The 25,129-nt window shown below is 32.1% G+C and overlaps 1 protein-coding gene across 10 annotated transcripts in view; it reads left to right on the top strand.

Annotated features, from left to right (window-relative positions):
* The window catches only part of LOC143239737 (sodium-independent sulfate anion transporter-like), an 85,244-nt gene that overhangs the window by 42,986 nt on the left and 17,129 nt on the right, over window positions 1-25,129 (top strand). For 8 of the 10 annotated variants that reach the window (XM_076481163.1, XM_076481167.1, XM_076481161.1 and 5 more), the window contains 9 exons: window positions 2,800-2,987; window positions 3,620-3,692; window positions 5,321-5,365; window positions 11,301-11,361; window positions 11,898-11,953; window positions 17,181-17,321; window positions 17,798-17,856; window positions 19,152-19,238; window positions 19,604-19,709. In XM_076481163.1, the coding sequence (XP_076337278.1) occupies window positions 2,800-2,987; window positions 3,620-3,692; window positions 5,321-5,365; window positions 11,301-11,361; window positions 11,898-11,953; window positions 17,181-17,321; window positions 17,798-17,856; window positions 19,152-19,238; window positions 19,604-19,709 (816 nt within the window). Of the gene's footprint in view, window positions 1-2,799; window positions 2,988-3,619; window positions 3,693-5,320; window positions 5,366-11,300; window positions 11,362-11,897; window positions 11,954-17,180; window positions 17,322-17,797; window positions 17,857-18,198; window positions 19,239-19,603; window positions 19,710-25,129 lie in introns of those variants that run through there. The other 2 variants (XR_013021344.1, XM_076481169.1) reach the window with 2 other exon arrangements.

Below are 25,129 nucleotides of genomic sequence, written 5' to 3'. Positions count from 1 at the left end.
CTTCTCTTATGAGATTTTTTATTTTAATGTGACTTCATCTCTTAATTACATAAAGATATTTTTGTTCCAGTCTGTGATACGTTGTTTTTTTACAGGAATATTCTCCTTTGTTGATCCATTGTTCAGGTTTGGATAATTAATCTGTTTTTTCAATACAAAAATGGCCAAGACCTAAGTACCATGTATGTACTGGACCTGTTGTACAAAATAAATAATTATACTATCACAACTTCCTATCAATTCAGTTTTATAGACCTTATAAGTAGAATTTCTCAAGTCTTTGAAACCTCCTCATTCTTCTCGGTAAGAGTGTCTCATTTATTTTAAATAACTCCTGGAGTTTGTATGACAATTAGTAACATTACCTACATAACTTTATTGGTTACAGTCTTCATACCAAACCCAGATATTATGACCTCTTGATTCTATAAATTTGTTAAACATATCTTTTCTTTGGATGTCTTAGCTCAGCTGTTCCCTTGACCTGCATTTGGTTCTGATTCTTCTGTCCTTGATAGGGTTTAGGTAACACTGACCTTTGTCCTTCACTGTTGTGATAATTCAATTGTTCCTACTGGTGGTTCTAAAGAAAGTATACATTTCAACTCTTAACATTTGTTTTGTTCCCTCTTTGTGCATTATTTTATAATCTTTAAGTCTTTGCATTCTTCTCAGGTCTTGAATGATTCATTCCTGCACTTGCTTATTCTGCCAGATATCTCACCAGAGTATTTCTCCAATACTGTATGATTAGAGTTATAGCCTGAGCCACATTATATGTACATGGTTTTCTGACTTCCTGAAATATAAAGGCTGGTTGAGCAGCCATTAAATTCTACCAACCTATGTATGTGACACATACATAGATTAATGCAGGATGTTCTTTTGACTGTAGATGTATGTTATATCACTTGTACCAGACAGAAAGTATTCCCTGCATGAGATGGAAGTGATCTCCAACTGAATGATGGATGCCACTAGTCCCCATTTGGTGATATGTTCCTTGAGTGTCCCTTTCTGTTGCTGTATTCTCATCAGTTAAATTTCTTTCTTTGCAATGATTCTTTCATTATCTTCACAAGGTGTGAATCCATCTGTTCTGAATAGTGTTTAGAAAGTTAACATCTTTCAAAGAACCATCTGCCCTTTTCCCCTCAATTCTGGTGTGTCTGTTATGGCTTATTAAAGGTGAGCTTTAAATATATACATGGTGCTCAAGGGGAGTACTGTGCATGTTATAATGTAGTGCTCTCCCATTGTTGAGAGAATATAGTCTAATGTTGACTGAAACATATACTGGCACAGCACATGTTAGGTGTTGCAGTGAAAGACTTGGCATTTGTGCACAAAGTTTCAGCAGTGGAACAAGGTATTATCTATATGTTCTTCGGATAGGTGAGTATCTGTCAATACATTTTAAGGAAAATAGGAAAGAGCATGCAGAGTTGATGATGTATAATGAGTAATGAGTGAATTCCTTGTGTAGAAATAAAAAGATATTCCAGTAATAGAGTGGTTAAGTCAACATTAAATTTATTGATCTGCAAAATATCACTTAGTTACTAACAATTATCTTAATTTATTAAACAAAAATATTAAAACCTTTCTACAAAGAAAATTATTCATAGTATTTAACATTGTATTTAAGTTACAAGTTCTTCATATGTTGATTAGGACTAACCATATGATGGTATACTAATAAGATACCATTTAAAATATTCATACTTTATCAAACACTTAGTCGTAGTTAACTGATGGTGAACACTAGGGTTATGTTAAAATACTCTATTAAACACTTAGTCTCAGCTAACTGATGGTGAACACCAAAGTTTTTTAAAAATATACCATCAAACACTTAGTCTTAGCTAACTGATGGTGAACACCAAAGTTTTGTTAAAATACTCCATCAAACACTTAGTCTTAGCTAACTGATGGTGAACACCAAGGTTTTGTTAAAATACTCCATCAAACACTTAGTCTTAGCTGACTGATGGTGAACACCAAGGTTTTGTTAAAATACTCCATCAACCACTTAGTCTTTGTAACTAATGGTGAACACCAAGGTTATGTTAAAATATTCCATCAAACACTTAGTCTTAGCTAACTGATGATGCATATTATTAAAATGAGAAGTCAACATATAAAATTTGTTCCAGTATGTATAACAAGTTTTGTTTAGCAAACTTTGTTCACTGAACTTCTACAAAATTATTTAGAGTTATTGTTTTGTATTTCAATATCTTTATCACATACTTTGTTTGAAGTGTTCTCAGTTAAATATTTTACTAAATCAGACCAGGTCAAACATCATATTCATTTAATTATTTATGGTTCTTCTGTATGTAAGAGTAAATTACTGTATACTGTTTTTTTTTGTTAAACATTATAAAATTCTTTTTATAACCACTACTCTTCAGTTTAAAACTCTCAGACATCATGAAAATCTAGTACTTTTTACAGATATCTAAAAGTAAGTTATAAATACAAGTTAGTGGAAATGAAATTCCAAAATACTCAACATGTGAATATCTAGTAGTCAGTTTTTGTGTCATATTTGTACAGTGGTTCTCTACTTAAAACTGAGGAGTAGTGGTTATAAAAAGAATTCAGTATACACTAATTTCATCTCTGTATAGATAAAATAAATATTTAGAAGCAAGGATTTTAAACAAAATTTTAATATTTGTGCAGTATTGTGCTAGTGAATGTAGTTTAGAAATGTGTTTGATAAGTGTCTGTAAAATGTTCATGGGTTCTGAAAATTTCAGAAATGATAAAAATTTGCTTCACTTGTTCTAGCAAGAAATGCTCTTCTGGTTCTAATCTGTGGAGGAATCTCGGCCATTCTGAAAGCACATGACTACACACCATTCACGTTGACTCAGGACGTTCCTCCAGGGGTACCAGCATTTCAACCTCCAGCCTTTACTTATTGTGATAATTCAAACAATATAACAACCCACAAGAATTTTATAGACATCTGTAAAGTAAGTTAACATATCATACTGAAGTAATTAAGTCTTCCATTTATAATTAATTATTCAGTTATCTTCCACTGTTTCTATAGAGATCTGTAAGGTAAGTTAACAGTTTGTAGTGGAGTAATTAAGGCCTTTACCATTTGTAATTATTTCTTCAGTTATCTTACACTGTATGTTACTTTATTCCAGAAAATAATAATAAAAAAACATTACATAACACACTTTGGTTAGTTGGGGACAGAAAAAGGGGATTATAGATTTCACTTACTGATAATCTTGGGAATTTATTCTCTGCAAATATACTTCTGGGAGTCATGGTGACTCACAAAATGTAGTCGTTATTCAGTTTTGACTTTTTTAAACGTGAATAACTTCCAAATTTTTACAATACTGAAACAGCATATGACTGAATATTTGTATAACTAGCTAAAGCTTTTAATTTTTTATTGGTTTATATTATTACTTATCTTTTTTTTATTATTATATTTTTACTCTGTTATCTGTGTTTTTGTTATTTGGTTAGTCCTCATTCCATAGATGAACAAGTTCACAGTTTAAATGTAGTTACATTAATTGTTATTGAAAAGTTTTCTCTCTTTCTGTTAGAAAAACTAGTTATGATAGTTTTGTTGTTTCAGGATCTTGGGTCTGGGATCATCATAGTACCTTTGCTTTCCCTTCTCGAAGCTATAGCTGTAGCAAAAGCTTTTTGTGAGTGATCATCCACTTTTCTGTATAATTAGTTTTGTTCTGTAGAATTAAAGATGAGAGTTTTTGGTGAATTAGTCAGTAATGAAGAAAATTATGAGAGATTTATGTGTAACTTCTACTTTCAAACATCTTGATTTTTTCCATTAATCACAATAAATGTCAGTTGTAGGTAACAAAAGTCAATGGGTTTTTCAAAACAGGTTCAGTTTATGTTATTGTTTGTATTCACGACTGAAATTCAAACCAATTATTTAACAAATTATTTTTAGAATGTTGACTTTAATTAAAAGTGGTGTGTTTACATTAATATATTTAGAAACACATTTCTAAGCTCCATTATAAGATTAAAGTTGTTTATAAAGTATAGAAAGTACACCAACTGTAACATAATAGGAAAAAAAAATGTTTACTAATGCTCTATTTTTGAAGATTATTGTAAAGGCCTAACTATTTTCTGCACCAATACTCTGTATTTGAAGATTAAGTATTTGTGTATTAGAATCCAATAATTTAGAAATATTATAAATCTCCATCTGGTGTTTGTAAATATTGTTTATGATCTTGGGATTTAGCAGTCAGTTTTATATGAAAGCAAGCATACACTAATTAAATACTACCATACATCTTGAAACTAAAAGATCCTATGTGATTTGAGATCCATATCAGGTATGTTGGATGTGGATAAAAAAAACTAAATTCATCCTAAATGTTTTTCTAATACAAACTCAAAAGTGAAGACAGATGTGTGGTTTATATATTTTAATAATTTCAGCATACACGTTTAGGAGCCATTGGAAATTACAAGTTAATAATTTTTAGAAATATTGGAAATTTCAATTATGAAACTATTTAAAAACAAGAATTAGGTTATCTGAATAAAATTAAAGAATACTAGATGAATAATTATTGGATAAATGAGTAAAAATCTATTGCACATCAGTATTCTGGTTTTCCTTGATATGTTAACTGTTTTGTACTTCTGTTCTTATATGTTCTTACACTCACCTTTTTGTATTTACTCATGTAGAAACTCACCCCTAAACTTGTTCCTAATACAACTTTATATCTTCTTTTCAGGTTTACTGTTCTCTTTTATTCATGCTCATCTTGCATTCTTATTAAATTCTTGTATCCTTGATTAACTCCTATCATTTTTCATATTTTATTTATGGTCAACTCAGATCCTTATTTTTAGATTCTTTTATTTATCATAAATTCACTTTATTTTTGCCATTTTATATACTAACACACATTCTTAGTTTCCTATTGTTTTGTTACATGTTCTATCTCCACACATTTTTAATTTCCTATTGTTTTACTACATGTTATATCTCCATACATTCCTAATTTCATATTGTTTTATTACAAGTTATATCTCCACACATTCCTAATTTCATATTGTTTTATTACAAGTTATATCTCCACACATTCCTAATTTCCTATTGTTTTATTTCATACTCTACGTCCCATCATTAATTACCATTTTGTTTCTCACAATGAAGTTAGTAATTAACATTAACAGATAAACATCATGAAATAACATTGCTAGTGCCACATAAATTTTCAAAAACTTTTTGTTTGTCTTCATGCTATAAAATGGATCAATGATGTATACTTTCTATCTATAGCTAAAGGTAAAAAACTTGATGCTACCCAAGAAATGTTTGCTTTAGGTAAGTTATATTCTTGATTTTAATAATATATTGACTTTCTGTAGCCCAGGATGTATTGTTCATTTTTGCCTAATAAAATATAAGCTATATTTATAAAGGAATATATGAAATTAAGATGTTAGCTACATGAAGAAATTCTCAAGAAAACAAAAGAAGTAAAAATGTATCTCAGAACTGCTGGTATGAGTATTAACACTTTTATTGATAAGGAGAAAACAATGCTTTGACCTTCATAGGTCATCTTCAGAGTTTGCAACTGACTGTTGCTGGACACGTCTTAGGGATGAGAGTATAAATGGGTACAAGACTGTAGGGTGCATTGCAGTTGGATATTAGGTTTTAATTAGCATAGGTATAAATGTGTTTGTCTATATTGGTTTAATTTTGGCTTTAGTTGCTTTATAAGTAGGGTTTCTTTGATTTTGCATTTCTTTATACAGTAAAACCTGTCTAAGCTAGAAACTGCATAGGGTGGAAACCTGTACAAGCCAGAAATATCAAAATTTTCCAGCATTATCTTGAGATTTCTCTTATGAAAGACAGAACTTGCATAATGCAGATGGAAAACTATCTTTCATCTACCTCATCTATCAACAAGTAGGAATAGAACCTGAGTAAGGCAGAAAAATATTTTTGATTAAATATTAATTTCTTATTTAATTAATAATTTCTTTCAATATTAATAAATTCTTGTTTAATTAATAAGTAGTTTAGATATTAACAAATTTTTGGCATTTTGTTACAGTAAGTATTGGTTAAATACATTCTGTTTTTTTTTCTGCTGTCATTATTCTGTTGGTTGCTATTCAAAAGAACCATTGACTGTACTTTTGGTCATATTTGCTGATGGTAAAATAGAGAAACCATGGGTAATAGGTAAAAGTGAAAATCCGTGCTGTTTCAACAAGTTAAGAAAGAATCAAGTTCTTATGGAATGGAAAGCGAATAATAAAGCGGTAATGACAAGTGCTATATTCGAGGAATCTTTACTTCAGCATATTATTGCGAACATGGATGGCTGTAAGAGAGCATCAGAAATTACTATGAAAATTAACATGTTAAATGTAATTGTATTTTTAAGTCATTCAATCAAATGTGTAAAAGATGAAAGCATAATAAAGTGCTTTTAAAACTGTGGATTTATTCTTGATAATGGTGGAGATTGTGTAGAAGTTGTTTGTTATGATGATTCTAGTGAAATCCAAACTCTGATTGAGAAGATTGATTCAGATGATTCTGTGAATGCGAAAAGTTTTGTGAACGTTGGCAAGAATGTTCTAACAGAAACTGATGAAATTGATTTAAAATATATAATAGAATCACAAGATTGTAACAGTTTGAGAGATTCAGAAGATGAACAAAATGGAAAAGATAGTGAGGAAATAGAAATTTCTACTTCATTGCAAGTGTTAAGTTATATTAACACTGTCAAATTGTATGCAAAAATGAAGGGGTAAAGTGAACTTCATTAAAAGGCTGTAGAATTGGCATTCTCTCTTAATTGCATGAAAAAGCCTATTAAAAAAATGAAACAGTTGAAATTGGACACTTTCTTGAAATAAATTTGATTAAGATTCTGTGTACTTATATACATTTTGAATGTCTATTTTTGTTCTTATTATAATAAATATAGCATAAACAGTATAATAACTTTATTCACAAACGTCTTACTTTCATTGAGTCAAGGAAGCATGACGTTCCGCTCAAAACCCTGCTTAAGTTGGAAGTTTTACTCAGTCCCGTGCGACTCCACCATCTGGTTTCCATCTTTCTACTTGTTTTTCCAATATAGAAGTCATGGCAGTTATTACATTGTATTTTATAAATAATGTTGGTGTTGTGTTTGTCAGTATAGTTTTTACATAGTATGGACTTTAGTTTTGTTCCTGGTTTTGTATAAATTTGGTGTTTACTGAAAGTGTTCTGTTTTGTTATAAGTTTTTTCCAAATGTCGGCTATGTTTTCATATGATATGCAGCAATATAAGATTTTGTAGTTTGTTGAATCTTGGGATTTATTGTTGTTGGTCTAGGTGTGTATATATAATTTTTTCCACAGTTTTTTGAGGAAATTTGTTGATGTTAATGAAGTTTATTTTGTCCATTTCATCATTAATTTTATCAGATGAGCATAGTTTTGTGATTGAAAGTTAAGTATGTGTTCTGTAAATATGAATCCAACAATTGTATCATCAGCATACTTGTACCAGTATTGTGGTGGGTTTAAGGCTGAATTGATCACTTGAGATTCAATCTGTGTCATAAAAATGTTGGCTAGAACTGGTGACACTGGATTCTCCATACTTAGGCTATTTATTTATAGATAGTTTTGGTTATTGAACATAAGGTTAATTTTAATGGTAGTGAATTCTGTAAGGGTTGCTAATTGGTTGCTGGGTATGTGTATTAATGGGTTGGGGTCTTGGATATAAAGTTCTAAAGCTGTCTTGCAGGCTTCAGTTGTTGGGACTTTTGTGAAGAGGGAGATTACATCAGAATTGACCATTAAAACTTTATGATTTAGTTAATTAAGAATATATTTAAAGTTAAAAGAGTCTTCAAAAAACGAGCCAGCTGATGTTACACATTTAGAAAATGTCCACACTATATATTTACCAAGGTTATAGTTGAATGATTCATAAGTTGAAATTGTAGGTCGTAGTGTACAATCAGGTTTGTGAGGTTTGGTGGTACCGTATACTTGTGGTGTACATGAGTTGGTCTTTCGTAGGTAAGAATAAATGTTTCTGAGATTGTGTTGGGTTATTTTTTTCATTTGTAGTAGTATTTTAACTAGTTTTTATGTGTTTTTGCTGGATTTTTGTTTAGTAGTTTAAATTTGTTTGTATCTGATAAGATGTTGTTCATTTTTTGAATGTGTTCATTATAACTGTAGCATTGCCTTTATCTGTTTTTAGAATTTTGTTGTTGTTATCTTGTTTTAAGTTGTTTATTGAATTAATATCTTTTTGTTTGAGGTTGTATTTTAGTTTTCTTTTCTGTGAAATTATGCTGATAGTTTTGTGTGAAAATTCTATGAAAAGGTTGTTTAAGATACTGTTTTGAACACTCCAAACCAAATAAACACAACATAACCATAGAAAACTCCCAGATACTAAGAAGGCAAACAAATATAAACAAATGCAAAATCAAAGAAGCCCTATTTACACAGCAACTAAAACCAAAATTAAACCAGTATAAAAGAACACTTTTATAACTATATTAACTAATAACCTAACATCCAAGTGAAACACCCCCTACAATCCTGTAACCATTTATACTGTCATCCCTAACATGTGTCCGTACAGTCCTTTGCAAACTCTCTTTGTTAACCTGAAGATGATGTGGGAAGGTTGAAACTTTGTTCTCTGCTTATCAGTAAAAGTGTTAATACCCATACCAGCTGTTCTGAGATACATAAAACATTAAGGTTTTAGAATGTGACTGTTGAAGTTATAAAACATTAAGGTAGATACAGACAGCCATAAATCAACAGTTGAATGATTCTACCTGATAATAACTAAAGACATATCTGTACATCATTCTGTTAAACTTTATTTGTAGACATTGTTTGCTCTTATACATGATACCTAACTATGAATACAAATAATTGTTTTATTCAATTGTATCTGTGTGTAGTTTAATTTCCAGGTTTAATTAAAAATTATGTTTAAAATAAATTTTAATTTCTTTATATGAATATACTTGATAATTATAATGTTGTTATTTTAAACATTATTCTTTAACAAGGTCTTAAGAAGAACGTTATTTTCTATAACTAAGTTGATTTTTAAAATATACCCTGTTCTTCTATTTTAACTATATATTTACTGTTAACAGGTGTGAGTAATGTGGCACCCTGTTCTTCTATGTTAACTATGCTTTTACTGTTAACAGGTTTATGTTATTTGGTACCTTGTTTGTCTGTTTGAATTATATTTTTACTGTTAACAAGTGTGTGTAATGTGGCACCCTGTTCTTCTGTTTTAACTATGTTTCTTACTGTTAACAGGTGTATGTAATGAGGAAGTTGTTCTAACTAGACTACACATTGGTCACAGTTTTTTAACTTATCGTTTTCTTTTATCTGAAACTGATGCATCAGTGTGTAGTTTGTGTAACATTTAGATCACAGTAAGCCACATTTTACTTTCTTGTCGTTGTTACGACTCTCAATGACGGCACCATTTTAAACATGTTCTGTCCCAAAGTTTGTCCATAACGTTACACAGTGTTATTGGTAATGGTGACACTGCCCATCTTGGTAATGTTTTTAGTTTTTTAAAGGCCATTAGTCTTTTTAATGCCATTTAAGTTTTTAATTTATACATTGGATCTTTTTTTAATGTGGCTCCCATTTAAAATCAAAGTTCATCTAGTTTGATTTGAAATTAGAAACTGGCTGTAACATTAAATAACACGAAACCAAGAATGGAAAGGCCAGGTGACTAACACTACTGTTTGAAATACCCATTTGAACTGTCCGTTAGTCATCCTGGCGAGTTGTTGTTATAATTTTGCTACACGTCTTTTAAAACCTTTTTATTACTTTCGTTTTTGAAAATGGCCATAACATCAAATAACTCGGAACCAGGACTGGAAAGGCCAACTTCAGGTGATTTATGGTGGTTTTTGTACTTACCTGTTAGTCTTCCTGGTGTGTTATGATAATTACAGTTACACTATGGAAAGTCCTTTACAACTTGGATTACTGTAGTTTTTTTCTTAACGTTGTAAACTAGATATAAACATTGGTTTTATGCTGTTTATGGTTTTTTTAAACTTTATTTTGTTTTACCTTAATTTCCTTTTATGAATTTTACTAAATTTACTTTAAACTTTTTACCAGATGTTTGGTGCAGATAGCCTAGCTGCTTTGTGCCATAAAACACCGAATCAACCAACCAACAAATCTTACTGTTAACAGTCGTGTGTAATGTGGCACCTTGTTTTTCTGTTTTAACTATGTTTATTACTATTAATAGGTGTGTGTAATGGACCCCCTGTTCTTCTGTTTTAAATATGTTTCTCTCTGTTAACAGGTATGTGTAATGGGCGCCTTGTTCTTCTGTTTTAAATATGTTTCTTCCTGTTAACAGGTGTGTGTAATGTGGCACCTTGTTCTTCTGATTTAATTATGTTTCTTACTGTTAACAGGTTTGTGTAATGTTGTACCCTGTTCTTCTGTTTTTCCTGTTGTGTGTAATATGGTACTCTGTTCTTTGGTTTTAACAGTGTTTTTTACTGTAAACAGATGTGTGTAATGTGGCACTCTATTTTTCTGTTTTAACTTTATGTCTTCCTGTTAACAGGTCTGTGTAATATGGCTCACTGTTGTTCTCATTTAACTGTTTCTTACTTCAATAGATGTGTGTAATGTGGCACCCTATTCTTCTGTTTTAACTATGTTTCTAACTGTTTACAAGTGTGTGTAATGTGATACCCTGGTCTTCTCTTTTAAGTGTGCTTGTTAGTGTTATGAGTGTAATATGGCACCCTGTTCTTCTGTTTTATCTGTGTTTCATACTGTTAACAGGTGTGTGTAATGTTGTACCCTGTTCTTCTATTTTAACTATATTTTTAGTGTTAACAGGTGTATGTATTATGGTACCCTGTTCTTCTGTTTTAACTATATTTCCTACTGTTAACAGGTGAATGTAATTTGGCACCCTGTTCTTCTGTTTTAACTATGTTTCTTACTGTTAACAGGTGAATGTAATTTGGCACCCTGTTCTTCTGTTTTGATTATGTTTCTTACTGTTATCAAGTGTGTGTGATATGGCACCCTGTTTTTCTGTTTTAACTGTGTTTCTTACTTTTGGCAGGTGTGATTAATGTGGCACCCTGTTCTTTTTTAGTTTTGTTTCTTACTGTTAACAGTGTGTGTAATGTAGTACCCTGTTCTTCTGTTTTAACGTTATTTTTATTGTTAACAGGTGTGTGTAATGTTGTGGGATCTTTTGTCTCAGCTTATCCTGCAACTGGAAGTTTTTCAAGGTACTGAACTACTACAGTTTTGAGTAATACTTTATAAGAAAGGGATCGAAGATTGTTATTCATTATTTTGGTTATGCTCTAAATGTTTCATAAAATAACGTAATTTACTTTCATTAAAACCTTCCTACTGTCTTGTATAAAATCCATTTGGTTCAGGTTTTATTGTTATGATGTAATGCCACCTCTACAGTGCTTGTTGAGACATGTTAGTTTCAACAATACCTGTTTATTAAGTTTCTGTTTGTCTAATCGTGTGAAGTATAAATAATATCCTTGTGATTGCAAATCCTATAATATATTAAAGAAAAATTAAAATATCTACTCAATATTCATGATTGAAAAAATTTTCACTTTATTAAAAAATATTGTTCTGTATCTTAAGAATTAATTAATACTTTCTTTTACAAGTTAGTAACATTTCAGTGCCTTCAAGAAAGCTGTTTTGCAAGAAACATCTTAAAAGTTAATATTATTGGATGTTGTTTATTAACTCCTTTTTTCTTATGATATTCAGTTATTTAAACTTGTTTTTTCAGAACTGCAATAAATAACAATAGTGGTGTGAGAACCCCACTTGGAGGTTTATTCACAGGTAAGATTTTTTTAAAATATTGACTTCTTAAGATCCCTAGTATGTATATATAATAACTTTGAAAAACAAACTTAAGAATAAAGTAAGAAAATAAAATTTGATTTATTTATTTTCTGTAGTGTATATTGGATTATAAAAGATATGTTAACAAATACATTTTTGTATGGTTGTTTTCTTTTACACTGTTTCTATAAGTAAGATGTTTCTCTTTTATTTTTTTCCACAAATATGAGTTTTTTTTATTGTTTAACATTAACCAATTGTTACAATTTTTCTTACCTTTAAAGATACTTTCTTGCAAATTAATATATGTTTGTAACGCATGTTAATCTAGTGGTAAGAATTTCTGTCATAAATTTGTGTTTATTTGTTATACATCAGTGTTCATTTTTTCAATGTACTTCAATAAAAGTAAAATATTATGATTATTTGTGTACAAACTGAAATTAAATTATTGTTTAGAAAAACCAAAATGTAAAAGATGAGTAAATCCAGATATTTGTTCCTGTAATAGTTACTTTTTCATAAGTCAGAAAGGCCAGGTAGCTAGAACACTTGACTTACAGTCTGCAGGTTGCAAGTTTGAATACCATCACTGAACGTGCCTCTTTTTTACAGCCATTGAAACATTATAATGTGTCAGTCCTAGTTTTTGTTGTTAAAAGAGTAGCCCATAAGTTAGCATTAGCTGTTGTTGAGTACCTACCTTCTGTCTATAGTATTAGTTCTAAATTATCTACAGCTACTGTAGATGGCCTGCATATAGCGATTGCACAAATTCTGATACTGCACTTCCCACTCATAAGATTAGCTATTCTTGTCCATTGCTACCCTTTGTATGCAATTTTGTTTTCTTCACACACGCCACAAGTCTTGTACTTCCCTCTATTGAAATTGATTGATGCCAACGTGTGCCTCACATAAATCATCATGTCACTTCTTCAACAATAAGTGTGTGACATACTTACTCGCATGGAATATGTGATCCATCTGTATGTTTTTACTTCATGTTTGGCAGTGCTTATATTCAGATGTGCTCCTTTTTTAAGTTTCAAGTGTCATGTTTGTCTTTAGTATACTCAGAAAGTGGTCTTCATTTATTTTAAGTCTAGTTCTTGTTAAGGTTGTTTCTCAACTCAAAGTTTATTACAGATGCATTGTTATTTATACTTTTGATTATTGGTTGACTCTTCCTCTCATTATGAATTCTAAAATTAATGTTACCACTTCAAGAGTCACATCTGAGATTAGCACTATGTCTCAAGCCTCAGGTGCAGGTGATCTGACAGGGAATTTATCCACGTTTATTTGCTAGGTGATAGAACATTACATCTCTGTCTCCGAACATTACCTCATTTCCTCCTGAACAAAGTGAGTTTGTTCTGATGGAGAAGGACTTGGATCACCTATATCCACCTCGTGATTTTAACATGCTTTCCTATGCTCCCATTGATGAGTCAATTTAGCCTAATATGATATTTTTTTATTTTGCTCTCAAGTATTTCATGTTTTGTCCCTTTCCTATATTTCCAATGAACCATGTCCTTTCTTAGTACATGGCCAATCATCCCATTCTATTTGTTTTCCCTCTTTTTACAGTTATTTGCAAAATTTTTGACAAGTGTGCCTCATAATTAAGTGATTAGCATGCCTTGCCTCCCTCCCCCATGGGGTTTGGAATGTTATGTTCTATTTTGTGTGCAGCCATGAATCTGTTGTAAGTCTAATCCATGCCTAATTGTTTTGTCTTTGTCTCACTCTCACAACTCTTTTGCAGTATTTCTATACCATCCATCTCCTCTGTGAGGCTTTCCAATGAATTCCTGAAGGGTATTTTGGGAACATCCTCTCCCTTCTTTCCTCCATGTTGGCTCATTTATCTTTGGCTCTGGTTTACACGTGGTTTTTCTGTTATTGGAACTTTTTATGTTATGAAATTACTTTAATTTGTCCTTTTACAATCATCTTCAGGATTTATGTATGGCCCCATTTCTGTAGTGATATATCTTTGTTGCAGTCTCTAGGTCTTTGGAATAATTAGTTGCATCAGTACAAGAACAGTCTACCCTTTGCAACCTTATTGCATCTTTTTCTCAGTTGGAGCCAAGTATGGCCACTTTTAACATATCCCATCCCAATCTTTACCTGTCCCTTCTTCTCGAATGCTTTATCTCATTGTTTTCTTTGACAACACATGTCAGATTGCTGACAATATCTGTGACTTCATTGTGGATTCGTGTATGGTGGAAGCTTGGTTTGCTGATTTGCTTCAGCACTGGTGTTTGTTTTCATAGAACATTAATTTTTATAACCATGTTTCCCCTCCCCCCCACTTCCTATATTTCCTCTACCCATTTTGTTTCCTATACCTTGGGATCCCATGAACATCCAATGTCTGTCAGAGGTAGTTCAGGTACTACTATCTGATCATGCCATCAAAGCTGCTCTACATGCTTCATCAGGTTTTTATTCCAGACATTTTGTTGTTCCAAAGAAAATCAACTATTGGAGACCTGTTATCAATTTGTCCCACCTCAATCCCTTCATTTAACTGCTATATTTTACCATATAGTAATTTCTAACCCTATGGTGGACATATACTCTGGGTTATGGATGACCAAGATGGACATTGCCACGATTATCTCCACATTTCTATACCACCATGGTCTTGTCCATCTTTGATTTATCCTTTAGTGGATGGTTTATAAGTTCTGTACCCTACTCTTTGGGCTTGCTTTTACCCCTTAAAGTTTCTATCCAGTGGTCAGAGATTTTGCTCACTATTTTCATGTTCTGGGGTTGCAATTTCATTATTATATGGATGTCTGGGTTCTTCTAGTTCATTTGGTACTGGAATCAGCCAGCCATACTTGTTGGCTCCTACTTATTACTTGAGTGGTCTGGTTAGTGAAGTTGGAGAAGTCCTTCCTCTAACCTCCACATTACCTTGTCTGCTTGGGTGTGTTTTTGACACTTATCTCAGTTGAGCCCAACATTCTCTTCTCTGACTTCTCTCCATGGAACTGTTAGTTTGTTATACTCTTTCAGTTTTCCAAGTTTCTGCTTGTGAGATTTTATTGCTTTGTATGGTTTTCAGTAACACCACTGGTCCACCTTGGTTGTGCACATTTGTGATCCTTTCAGTGGGCTCTTCACAGTTAATGGAATCTTGCTTGGGATCCTTGTCAGCTGACATTACTTTTCCTCCTACCCAGATGGATGATCATTGGTGGTTGGAAAAAGACCATATATCAGCAGGTGTCCCACTTCTTCCTCCTTATCTGTATTTACATATTATTATGGCCACATCCCTTCAGGGTCTTGGTGTATGGGTCAGTTACATGGAGGTTTTAGGTCACCTGTCTGCAGTCTGTAGACTTTCCATATTAATGTCCAAAAGCCTTTCATGGTCCATCAGTTCTATATCCAGCCATTTACATCCTTCCTGTTCGTGACTATATTTTATCTGGTCCTTCATAAGGAAACTAGGTTTCTCACATTGAATAACTTTCCTTTTAACTTGTTCCATATGTCCTTCTTTGATGGAGGCATAGCAGCACAAATGTAAAGAGTTTCACAATTGATCTGTGACTCTGGAATTCTCTGATGACCAGCCTAGCATGGCTTGAGTAGCAGAATTTCTCTAATATTTTTTCAGATGTTGGTCTTCAGTCTCTTGAGTTATTGGGCTGTCTTATCTCATATCTCTTTGTTTTTCTCGATATTATTGAGTATTTGCTTCCCCTGTCATTACCATCTGTTCCTTTCAGATTCATCATCACTCAAATGGTCAACTCTTCCAGGGTGGGATATTCGTGTGGCCCTCCATTCCCTTCACTTTACCTCCATTTGCACCACTTTTGTTGTGTTCCATGTTCCACCTTTCTCTTAAAACACATTTCATTTTCCTTTTAGCCTGTAAACATCAAAGGTCTGATTTATTTGCCATTGACAGTTCGTGTAAACTTTACTATCCTACCTATCTTCTCTTATGGCCAGATCATTCCATCCTCCCAAAAACCTTGGTAGCTAGAGAGGGTAACTCCTCCATTTTGCCTATTTTCCTTTCTTCTTTCTCTCATCATTACCCTTGTCCCAGTCCAGATAGGTGTCTATGTGCAGTCCATACTCTTTATTGTTATATTGCCTGCACAACTTACCTGTTCCCAACTCTTTAGCATCTGGTAGTCTTCTTCTGTTTTGGATCATCTTCCTTCTACATTTGCCAGTTGAGTTCAATTTTCACTTCATTTGACTTATTCCTCTTTGTCTTATTTCTCCTGAAATTTATTTCAGGTGTTTTCTTATCAAATTCAATAACTCATCTTTTCTTTTGCACCTCATCTTTGTTAGCTGTTGGAGGAAATTCTACAGTTGGGCATGTGGACTACACCTAAAACCTTTTCTCCCATTATTTACACTATATTGCAATTTCTTCTTTGGGTTTTTGGTTTTTACCTATGATTGTTCATCAGGTTGAAATGTTAGTTTGACTGGATAAGTTTATATTCAGACTTTTTTTCCCATTCAGGGGCCCATGTTTCTTTTAATTTACTCATTATATGGGTCTTTCTGTGTAGCAAGTGGTACCTGACCAGGTGTCCTTTAATGGTGAAGTTCCATGATTGATATCATCTAAAGATATAAATTAGATTCACTCTTATAATTTACATAATTGGTATCATTTAAAGACATAAACTAGATTCAATCAGGTGAAGTTCCATGATTGATATCATCTAAAGATGTAAACTAGATTCAATCTGGTGAAGTTCTATGACTGATTTTATCTAAAGATGTAAACTAGATTCAATCTGGTGAAGTTCTATGATTGATATCATCAAAACATATGAAATAGATTCAATCTGATGAAGTTCCATGATTGATATCATCTAAAGATGTAAACTAGATTCAATCTAGTGAAGTTCCATGACTGATATCATCTAAAGATGTAAACTAGATTCAATTTGGTGAAGTTCCATGATTGATTTTATCTAAAGATGTAAACCACATTAAATCTGATGAAATTCCATGAGTAATTTCATATAAAAATGTGTGTAAAGTAGATTCAGTCTTTTCAAGTTCCATGATTGATATCTTCTAAAGATGTAAACTACATTTAATCTGTTGAAATTTATTTATCATTATACATGTCTGAGTGCAGTGTGGATGTTATATTTTTTTGAAGATTTGTATTCAGAGTTATATAGACAGATTTCTTTTTCTGTAGGTGTAATTGTGATCCTTGCCCTTGCTGAACTGGCTCCTTTCTTCAAGTACATTCCTAGTGCTGCACTGAGTGCCATAATCTTTACAGCTGTTCTTTATATGGTTCACTATAAGGACGTGCTGATGATGTGGAAAACCAACAGTAGGTTTACCAGGTTACTTCTCATGATTCTTATATGAATTATATATTGCTATTAGAGGTTTGTAGCCATGATTACATTCTCAATCTAAAACCAAGTCAGCTGATCTTTATAAGTAGTATGTGAATCATAAAGCTAAAACCAGGTTAGCTATCCTTTGTAAATTACTCTATGAAGCATTAAGCTAAAAACCAGGTTAGCTATCATTTGTAAAGTACTCTATGAAATACAAAGCTAAAAACCAGATTAGCTATCCTTTGTAAAGTACTCTATGAAACGTAAGCTAAAATAAGATTGGTTATCCTTTGTGTAGCAGTAGATAAGATGTATAATTAACTTAAGTTACATAATAGTGCATGAAATAAACATTTAGGTTTGAATTTTGCGTTTTTTATCTCATGTTTAGAACATGGTATATTTGAAGTATAAACACCTGGTGATTGTAAAACAATAACATTTGATTTGTTTTTATTCCTAGAACCTGATCTTCTTCCTTGGGGATCTACTTTTATTTTTTCTTTCATATTTGGCCTTGAGGTTTGTCATTTATCTAATTTGAAATAGTATAAAATTTTAAAATACTGCATAAAAGTGTATCCTAAGGAATAATCCAAGTGGTTAATTGCTGTCATATGTTCACTAACTAATGTAAAAAATGTTAAGGTGTATACAGGATTAAATACATTATATTAAAACTATTTTGAATTTTAAAATTGGCAATTTGTCTGACAACATCAGATGATATAAAGTTGCACTGGAATGGTATGTATCAGAACTATATTTTGGTATTCTTTGTGTTTGTAGGAAGTATGAAATCATTGATAATTTTTCTCTTTTTGGAAAGGTATGTAACAGCTAAATATTCATATATACTCTTAGATCTTAAAGATGTGTCACTAGGAAACAAAAGTGTCTGGATCAATCTGGGGCATCATGACCACCCAGAAATAAACTGACAGCAAGGCGTATTTTAGCCATAGTGAGTAAAATGACACATCGTGTAACAGCTGATAACCTTTGAATATTACAGTCAGTTAAAAAATCCAACCAATTGCCCAGACAACAGTACACAACATAATCAAAAAGGATATCTATCTGGAAAAGCTATCAAAGTAATATAAAGATGGTACTTCAACAGCATATCCTTTTAATTGTTGCATACCTCGAACAGCTGGATAGTAAAATAGATGTTGATACTATTCATTGCAAGACTTAACAATCAAGTGGACACCTATGTGACACCTATGGAATTTTGTGTGATCCCAAACTATCATTCTCCTACGTTGGAAGACTATAGAAACCATGCAGGAAGGAGTGGTATACTTTGTTCATGACAGCTTTATGATGTAGATTTTTTGCAATCAAAACTATATTGCAGGTCTCTTGTTAAGATTCATGGTTGTTTGAGTGGGATGGACAGTAGTGATATGACCAGGCTCCAAAATCATTTTAATATAATGTACTACAACTTATGTGTAGTAGCATCATTCCAAATATTTTAATATAATGTACTACAGATTATGTGTAGTATCAACATTCCTTATATTTGTGTAATAACTATACATATATTTAAACAAATGTAACAAAAGTTTTCTTCTGGCTATATTTGTATAATTATACATATGTATTTAAACAAGTGTAACAAAGGTTTTATTCTGACTATATTTGTATAACTACATATATATTTAAACAAATGTAACAGAGGTTTTGTTCTGGCTATTATTTTAGTTTTGTTCACAGGCTTTCTTTGTTTCCTCTAAACAAAGTGTTGTTCTGATAAAGAAAATGTGTCGATAGGAGTTTTTTCAGTAACCAAACTTTCTTTTTTCAAGTATGGAATTATTATAGGCATTGGAACAGCCATTATTATATTACTCTATACAACTGCAAGACCAAAAGTCAGCATCTCTATAAAAGAGGTGAGCAAAACATTTCAATATATATTTTAAATATCCTAACTTAAATTCCTTGGATCAGAATCTTTTAGCTTTAGAACAGAATGTGCATGTGTAGAACATTTGGTTCAGTAATCATAGTTGTTACTTGAATAAAAGTAACAAATTTTTATTGTGAATGTGAAGCCTTTTTTTGTTCCCATTGTTCAAGAAACATTACAGTTAATGAAAGTGAAATTGAATTTTTAATTCATGTTATCAGTTATAATAAAGATATTATAATAATGATTGGTAAGAATCCAGCAAACTTAGCTTTCTTGACATGCTGTTATTTTTTTACTTACGGACTTTAATCATTAAAATCAACTGCAGTTCATTTTACTTCACAGACTTCTGAGGGAATAAAGTACATCCTTGTAAGACCAGATCGTGCATTATTATTTCCTTCAGCTGAATCCTTCAGAAGTAGAGTAACTAAGGCCTTTCCAAGTAGTTGTGAGTATTCTTTATTATAGTAACTAAGGCCTTTCCAAGTAGTCATGAGTATTCTTTATTATAGTAACTAAGGCCTTTCCAAGTAGTCGTGAGTATTCTTTCTATGAGTAACTAAGGTCTTTCCAAGTAGTCACGAGTATTCTGTATTAGAGTAACTAAGGCTTTTCCAAGTGGTCACGAGTATTCTTCGTTAGAGTAACTAAGGCCTTTCCAAGTGGTCACGAGTATTCTTCGTCAGAGTAACTAAGGCCTTTCCAAATAGTGAGTATTCTTACTTCAAGTTTTAAATGGTCAGTCTGTCTTCTATGTCTTATTATTCCTCACCATCCTAACTTCATGACACCCAATCTTTGTCTTTCTCTGTCATGCATCTAATTTTCACCAAACTTGGCACATTATCATCTGGCTGTTTTATCTTCTGGTGGAGGTTGACTTCCACCAGTCACTATTCTTCAATCTACACACCATCCATAAGAGTGTAACTATGTTTTGAAGATGTTTTTCTCTTTCATAACATCCCACCAAGTGGCTGGTATTGTTTACTAGATTATGCTTATTTCCAAAAGTCTACATTAGGCCAGAGGCAACAGAAAGGGCAACAGCTGAGCTGGCCACTAGAAGTGCCCTTGTGGTTTTTTTACTTAATTATCTAAACCGTTCCATGGACCATCATTATAGTAAAAGCTAGTACCAGGAAAGTGTCTAATCACTTGTTTGTCTTGTACTTGCCAGCTTTTGAAAGTAGTTTCTTAGTTACTAATTGCAGTATTTTTGTTAAAGATATTCTTGGCAGATATCCAGTGATGGGGATTTGGGCACTTCTCTAGATTTCCCAACCATGAATTCTCTTGCATTAGTATTTAGCTGCTGAAATGGTGGACCTTGAAGAGTTTTTCACTGATTGTGTACTGCATTTGTGGGAAATATGGTCGTGGTGACCCTGCCTATGTAGTGTGGGTCACTTCTTTAACAGATAATGTACCTTTCTCCTGCATGGAAAGTCTGTCCAGTCAGTGTGTACACACATCATAGAGTCTGATCCTGCCCTTACTGCACTACATATTTTAACTCACTGATTGTTTGCATGAGGGTGCTCGGTTGATTATGATCACATCCAGTTCATGTCTGCAATATTTGGGGTTACCTTGTCTTTCCATTTGTAGTCATCTGGATGAAGAGTATAACCTGGACAAGTCAAGGTGTGGTTTCTCCATAGTTGGAGTCCCTGCCAATAAGGTGTCTGTCTTCCTGAAGGAAGCTTATTTAGGTTTAATGTTTACACTAGTCCCTTCACTAGCTAGTTTCTGTGTGAAGGTAAGATATCATCTCAGAAGGTAACATTCTCTCTTATCTGAAAATGTATTTCTATTATATATTCACCTCTTCCTACCTTCCCACCCTTCTTTTCCACTTCCAGTGCAGTTTCTTCTTATCTCATATAAGAATGAAATTATTTTGAGCGTTAATGCTTAAAGGGAGATATTGTGCAAGAATATTGTGTTGCCCCTGTTGGTAGAGGGTTGCCATCACATGCTGATATCATCATGTATCAACACAGTTTATGTTAAACAAATGATTTTAGAGGGGGATTAGCTCAAGTCTAGTAGCATGCAAATCTCACAGGTAGAAAAAATTATTTTCTCTAATTTGTTTGCCACACCTCTGAGAATTTAAAATAAGTTATTCTTTATAATACAGATGTAAAAAGACAGAGTATAACTCTTACAGTTTTTAATTTTATTTGTTTGCAGAACTAAAAAGTAGAAAATCAGACCCACTTGCCACACCCATCTGTCACATAATCTCTTTCACAAATTACCAATAGTTTTCTCTAATATTTTACACTATTAGTTATAACCAATAGAATGGTTTATATTGTATTAGTTATAACAAATAGGAAGGTTAGACACTGTATTAATTATAACCAATAGGAAGGTTTCATACTGAACTAGTTATGACCAATAGAAAGGTTCTATATCGTATTAGATATAATCAATAGAAAGGTTTCATACTGTATTATTTATAACCAATAAAAAGGTTAGGTACTCTTAGTTATAACCAATAGGAAGGTTAGATACCATATTAGTTATAATCAATAGTAAGGTTAGATACCGTATTAGTTATAACCAATAAGAAGGTTAGATACTGTATTAGTTATAAGCAATAGGAAAGTTAGATACTGTATTAGTTATAACCAATAGGAAGGTTAGATGCTGTATTAGTTTTAACCAATAGGAAGGTTTCACACTGAACTAATTATGGTCAGTAGAAAGGTTCTATATTGTATTATATATTACTAATAGAAATGTTTCATACTGTATTATTTGTAAGCAATAAGAAGGTTAGATACTCTATTAATTATAACCAATAAGAAATCAGTATTTTAATCCATCAAGCAACTTATTATATTACATTGTTTTCTGTGTATTTTACTTTCAGTTCAAAACTTTCACATGGGAATCATATGAAAAATATAAGTATGTTAAATTTCCACTATACATCAATAGTGTCAAATTTATGCAAGTTTAGATAAATTGTCTATCATAATCACAAACATATATTGTTCAAGTATAATCAACACCATACATGATTACAAATAACCATAGAAATCTGATGAGATAGGTGTAGTTGGGTATATCCCACTGTTGCTGTTAAAAACATGTTGAGTTAGGTGTAGTGTTTAGTTGGGTATATTTTACTGTGGCTGTTAGAAACCTGATGAGATAAGTGTAGTTGGGTATATCCCACTGTGGCTGTTAGAAACATGATGAGTTAGGTGTAGTGTGCAGTTAGGTATATCCCACTGTGGCTGTTAGAAACATGATGAGTTAGGTGTAGTGTGCAGTTAGGTATATCCCACTGTGGCTGTTAGAAACATGATGAGTTAGGTGTAGTGTGCAGTTAGGTATATTCCACCATGGCTGTTAGGAATCTGATGAGGTAGGTGTAGTGTATATTCCCAATGCTCCATTAAAGAATAAAACATTCCTGTGGCTTTTAAAATTCTTGATGTTTATACACACATAATAATTTAAGATTTATTTATCATAAGATCCTTATCTAGACTTCCTCTTTGCTATCATCCCATTTCACAAGTGGTTCTGTTTTCTCTTCTTATACTTGAAACAATGAAGTGACAGTAATACAAGTTTTATCTACTCCACTGTCAGAAGACTAGAAATGTACACAAGAACTGAAGTTTCCAAGGTAAAACAAGCAGTTGAAGTTTTGATATCTTATAATCAAGTATTTTTGTACTTAGAAATCAAATCAACCCAGTCATCTGAATCATTAAACATACCTGTTTCATGTAAATATTATAATGCATTGTTTTACCAGTACTGCTGTTTGAGCCATAAACCTTCAAGACCCTAGACATATTTCTGTTGCAAAGCATGCACAGGTTCCTAAAACTTAAGTATCTTTCCTACCTAAAACATTTCTGGAGGTGTTTAGAGTTCAACTTGTATAACCTGTTAAAAATATGTAATATTATCTATCCCTCTTTGTATTAGGAAGTCAAGAGGAAGTAAATAAAAAATAATATTAACTTCATGAGGGCCAAAACTAATGAAAATTATTTTTGTTATAAAGACCTGTACAGTCAAAATTTAATCAATAATAGTTTCAACCTATTGACAACACTTGTATCCTAGAACTAAGTGTCACTGACAATATTTGTATATTAGAACTAAGTGTCACTGACAATATTTGTATATTAGAACGAAGTGTCACTGACAATATTTGTACATTAGAACTAAGTGTCACTGACCATACTTGTACATTAGAACAAAGTTTCACTGACCAGGTTTGTACATTAGAACAAGGTTTCACTTCCAACACTTGTACATTAGAATTAAGTTTCACTTGACCATATTTGTATACTTATAACTAAATTTCACTGACTATATTTGTATATTACTAGATTTCACTGACCATATTTGTATATCAGAACAACGTTTCACTTGACCACATTTGTATACCAGAACTAAATTTTATTGACCATATTTGTAGCTGGACTAGTTTGACATTATTTCACATGTTCTTAATTCCTTCAACATGAATATCAACAACTTGCACTCCATTATCAGTCTCATAGGTTATACAACTGTTGTTAATGTTTCATTAATGCTGAGAACTATGGTTCACAAACAAAAGTAACATTTAAAATACAAATCTTTATTATTATTATTATTATCCATACTAGAGTTACTTGAATCACCATAAGACAAACATTTTCTAATGGAACCTTCTACAAGCTAAGTACTATATCAATCTAACTGTCAAGTTGACAACTTTCTCTAGTCCACCTATATGATATAATTAGGTTATTGGTGTTTCTGAGCTTCCAACTCTGCTATTTCTTTCTGCTTGTGAGGATCATGGGGCCAAAAAGTTGGTTGATTTAAAGAATCCAGTGCAATGTCTGGAAAATAATCTTGGAAGTCTTCCATTGTCATCTGGTCAAATGGTATGAGGTTCTTAAACCATGCAAGCTAGAAAATAAATATACTGAGTGGCATAAAACAAAAAGGAAGTTGCAACTGACACATACAAGGGTGTTCCAACTGGCATGTGTGTACTATACACAGGCATATAGTTTCAACTGACAAACGTACCATACACAGACATATAAGGGTGATCCAACAAATATATTATTAATGTTTACCTAATCTTGAGACCTTCTAAACCTATTATCTATGCAGAATGTTTGAACGTGAAATCAAAAACCAACACATTTGTGTGAAGCATAATAAGTATACAAACCATACTAGTGCTATGGATGTCTAGGGTCATGCAGCTATTTCAAGCCAAAACATGTTGGTGTTTCATCAGAGGAATACAAACTCTGTAAAAAACATTAAATACCGTAACCAGTTACACTATAACTGTATATATTTTATATCACAAATATGGGGGTTTGACTGCACTCTATCTTACATATGTGCTGTATATATGTCTTTTTAACATAATAATGAACAACAAGCTGTGTAACAAACAAGTTCATTGTTTTCTGTAATGTTACATCATTAGTTTAGGTACACAACTTTCAGTTAGTTAAGGTTGCTGTTATATTTGTCACTCCTTTGATTAAGTCTTATTATTGTATCATATTATAGCTTTTGGCCAGTTCTTAGGGTTTAACTTTATTCTTGTTTGCTAGTACCATAAGTTCACAAAATCTGTTGAAGTTAGTTAGCTTATAGTGTATTTGTTGGATTATTTTATGTTTTATTACATTTAAGTTGAATATGTTTCCTATTTACTAAGTGTTTACTCTTCACTGTAAGATTTTGTTATCATTGTAGATACTATTGTTTTACTAGCTGGCTAAGCTGTTAAAAGATGAGTTTATTTACCTGTAATGGTAGAATACCCTAAGGTTACCCTGTCAGAGCCTTATAACTGGCTTTTATTGT

This window comes from Tachypleus tridentatus, chromosome 13 (genome assembly GCF_004210375.1).
Source record: "Tachypleus tridentatus isolate NWPU-2018 chromosome 13, ASM421037v1, whole genome shotgun sequence".
In the NCBI taxonomy this organism is placed as follows: domain Eukaryota; kingdom Metazoa; phylum Arthropoda; class Merostomata; order Xiphosura; family Limulidae; genus Tachypleus; species Tachypleus tridentatus.
The sequence above is the reverse complement of the archived record's forward strand: the minus strand, read 5'-3'. Positions and strand labels throughout refer to the sequence as shown.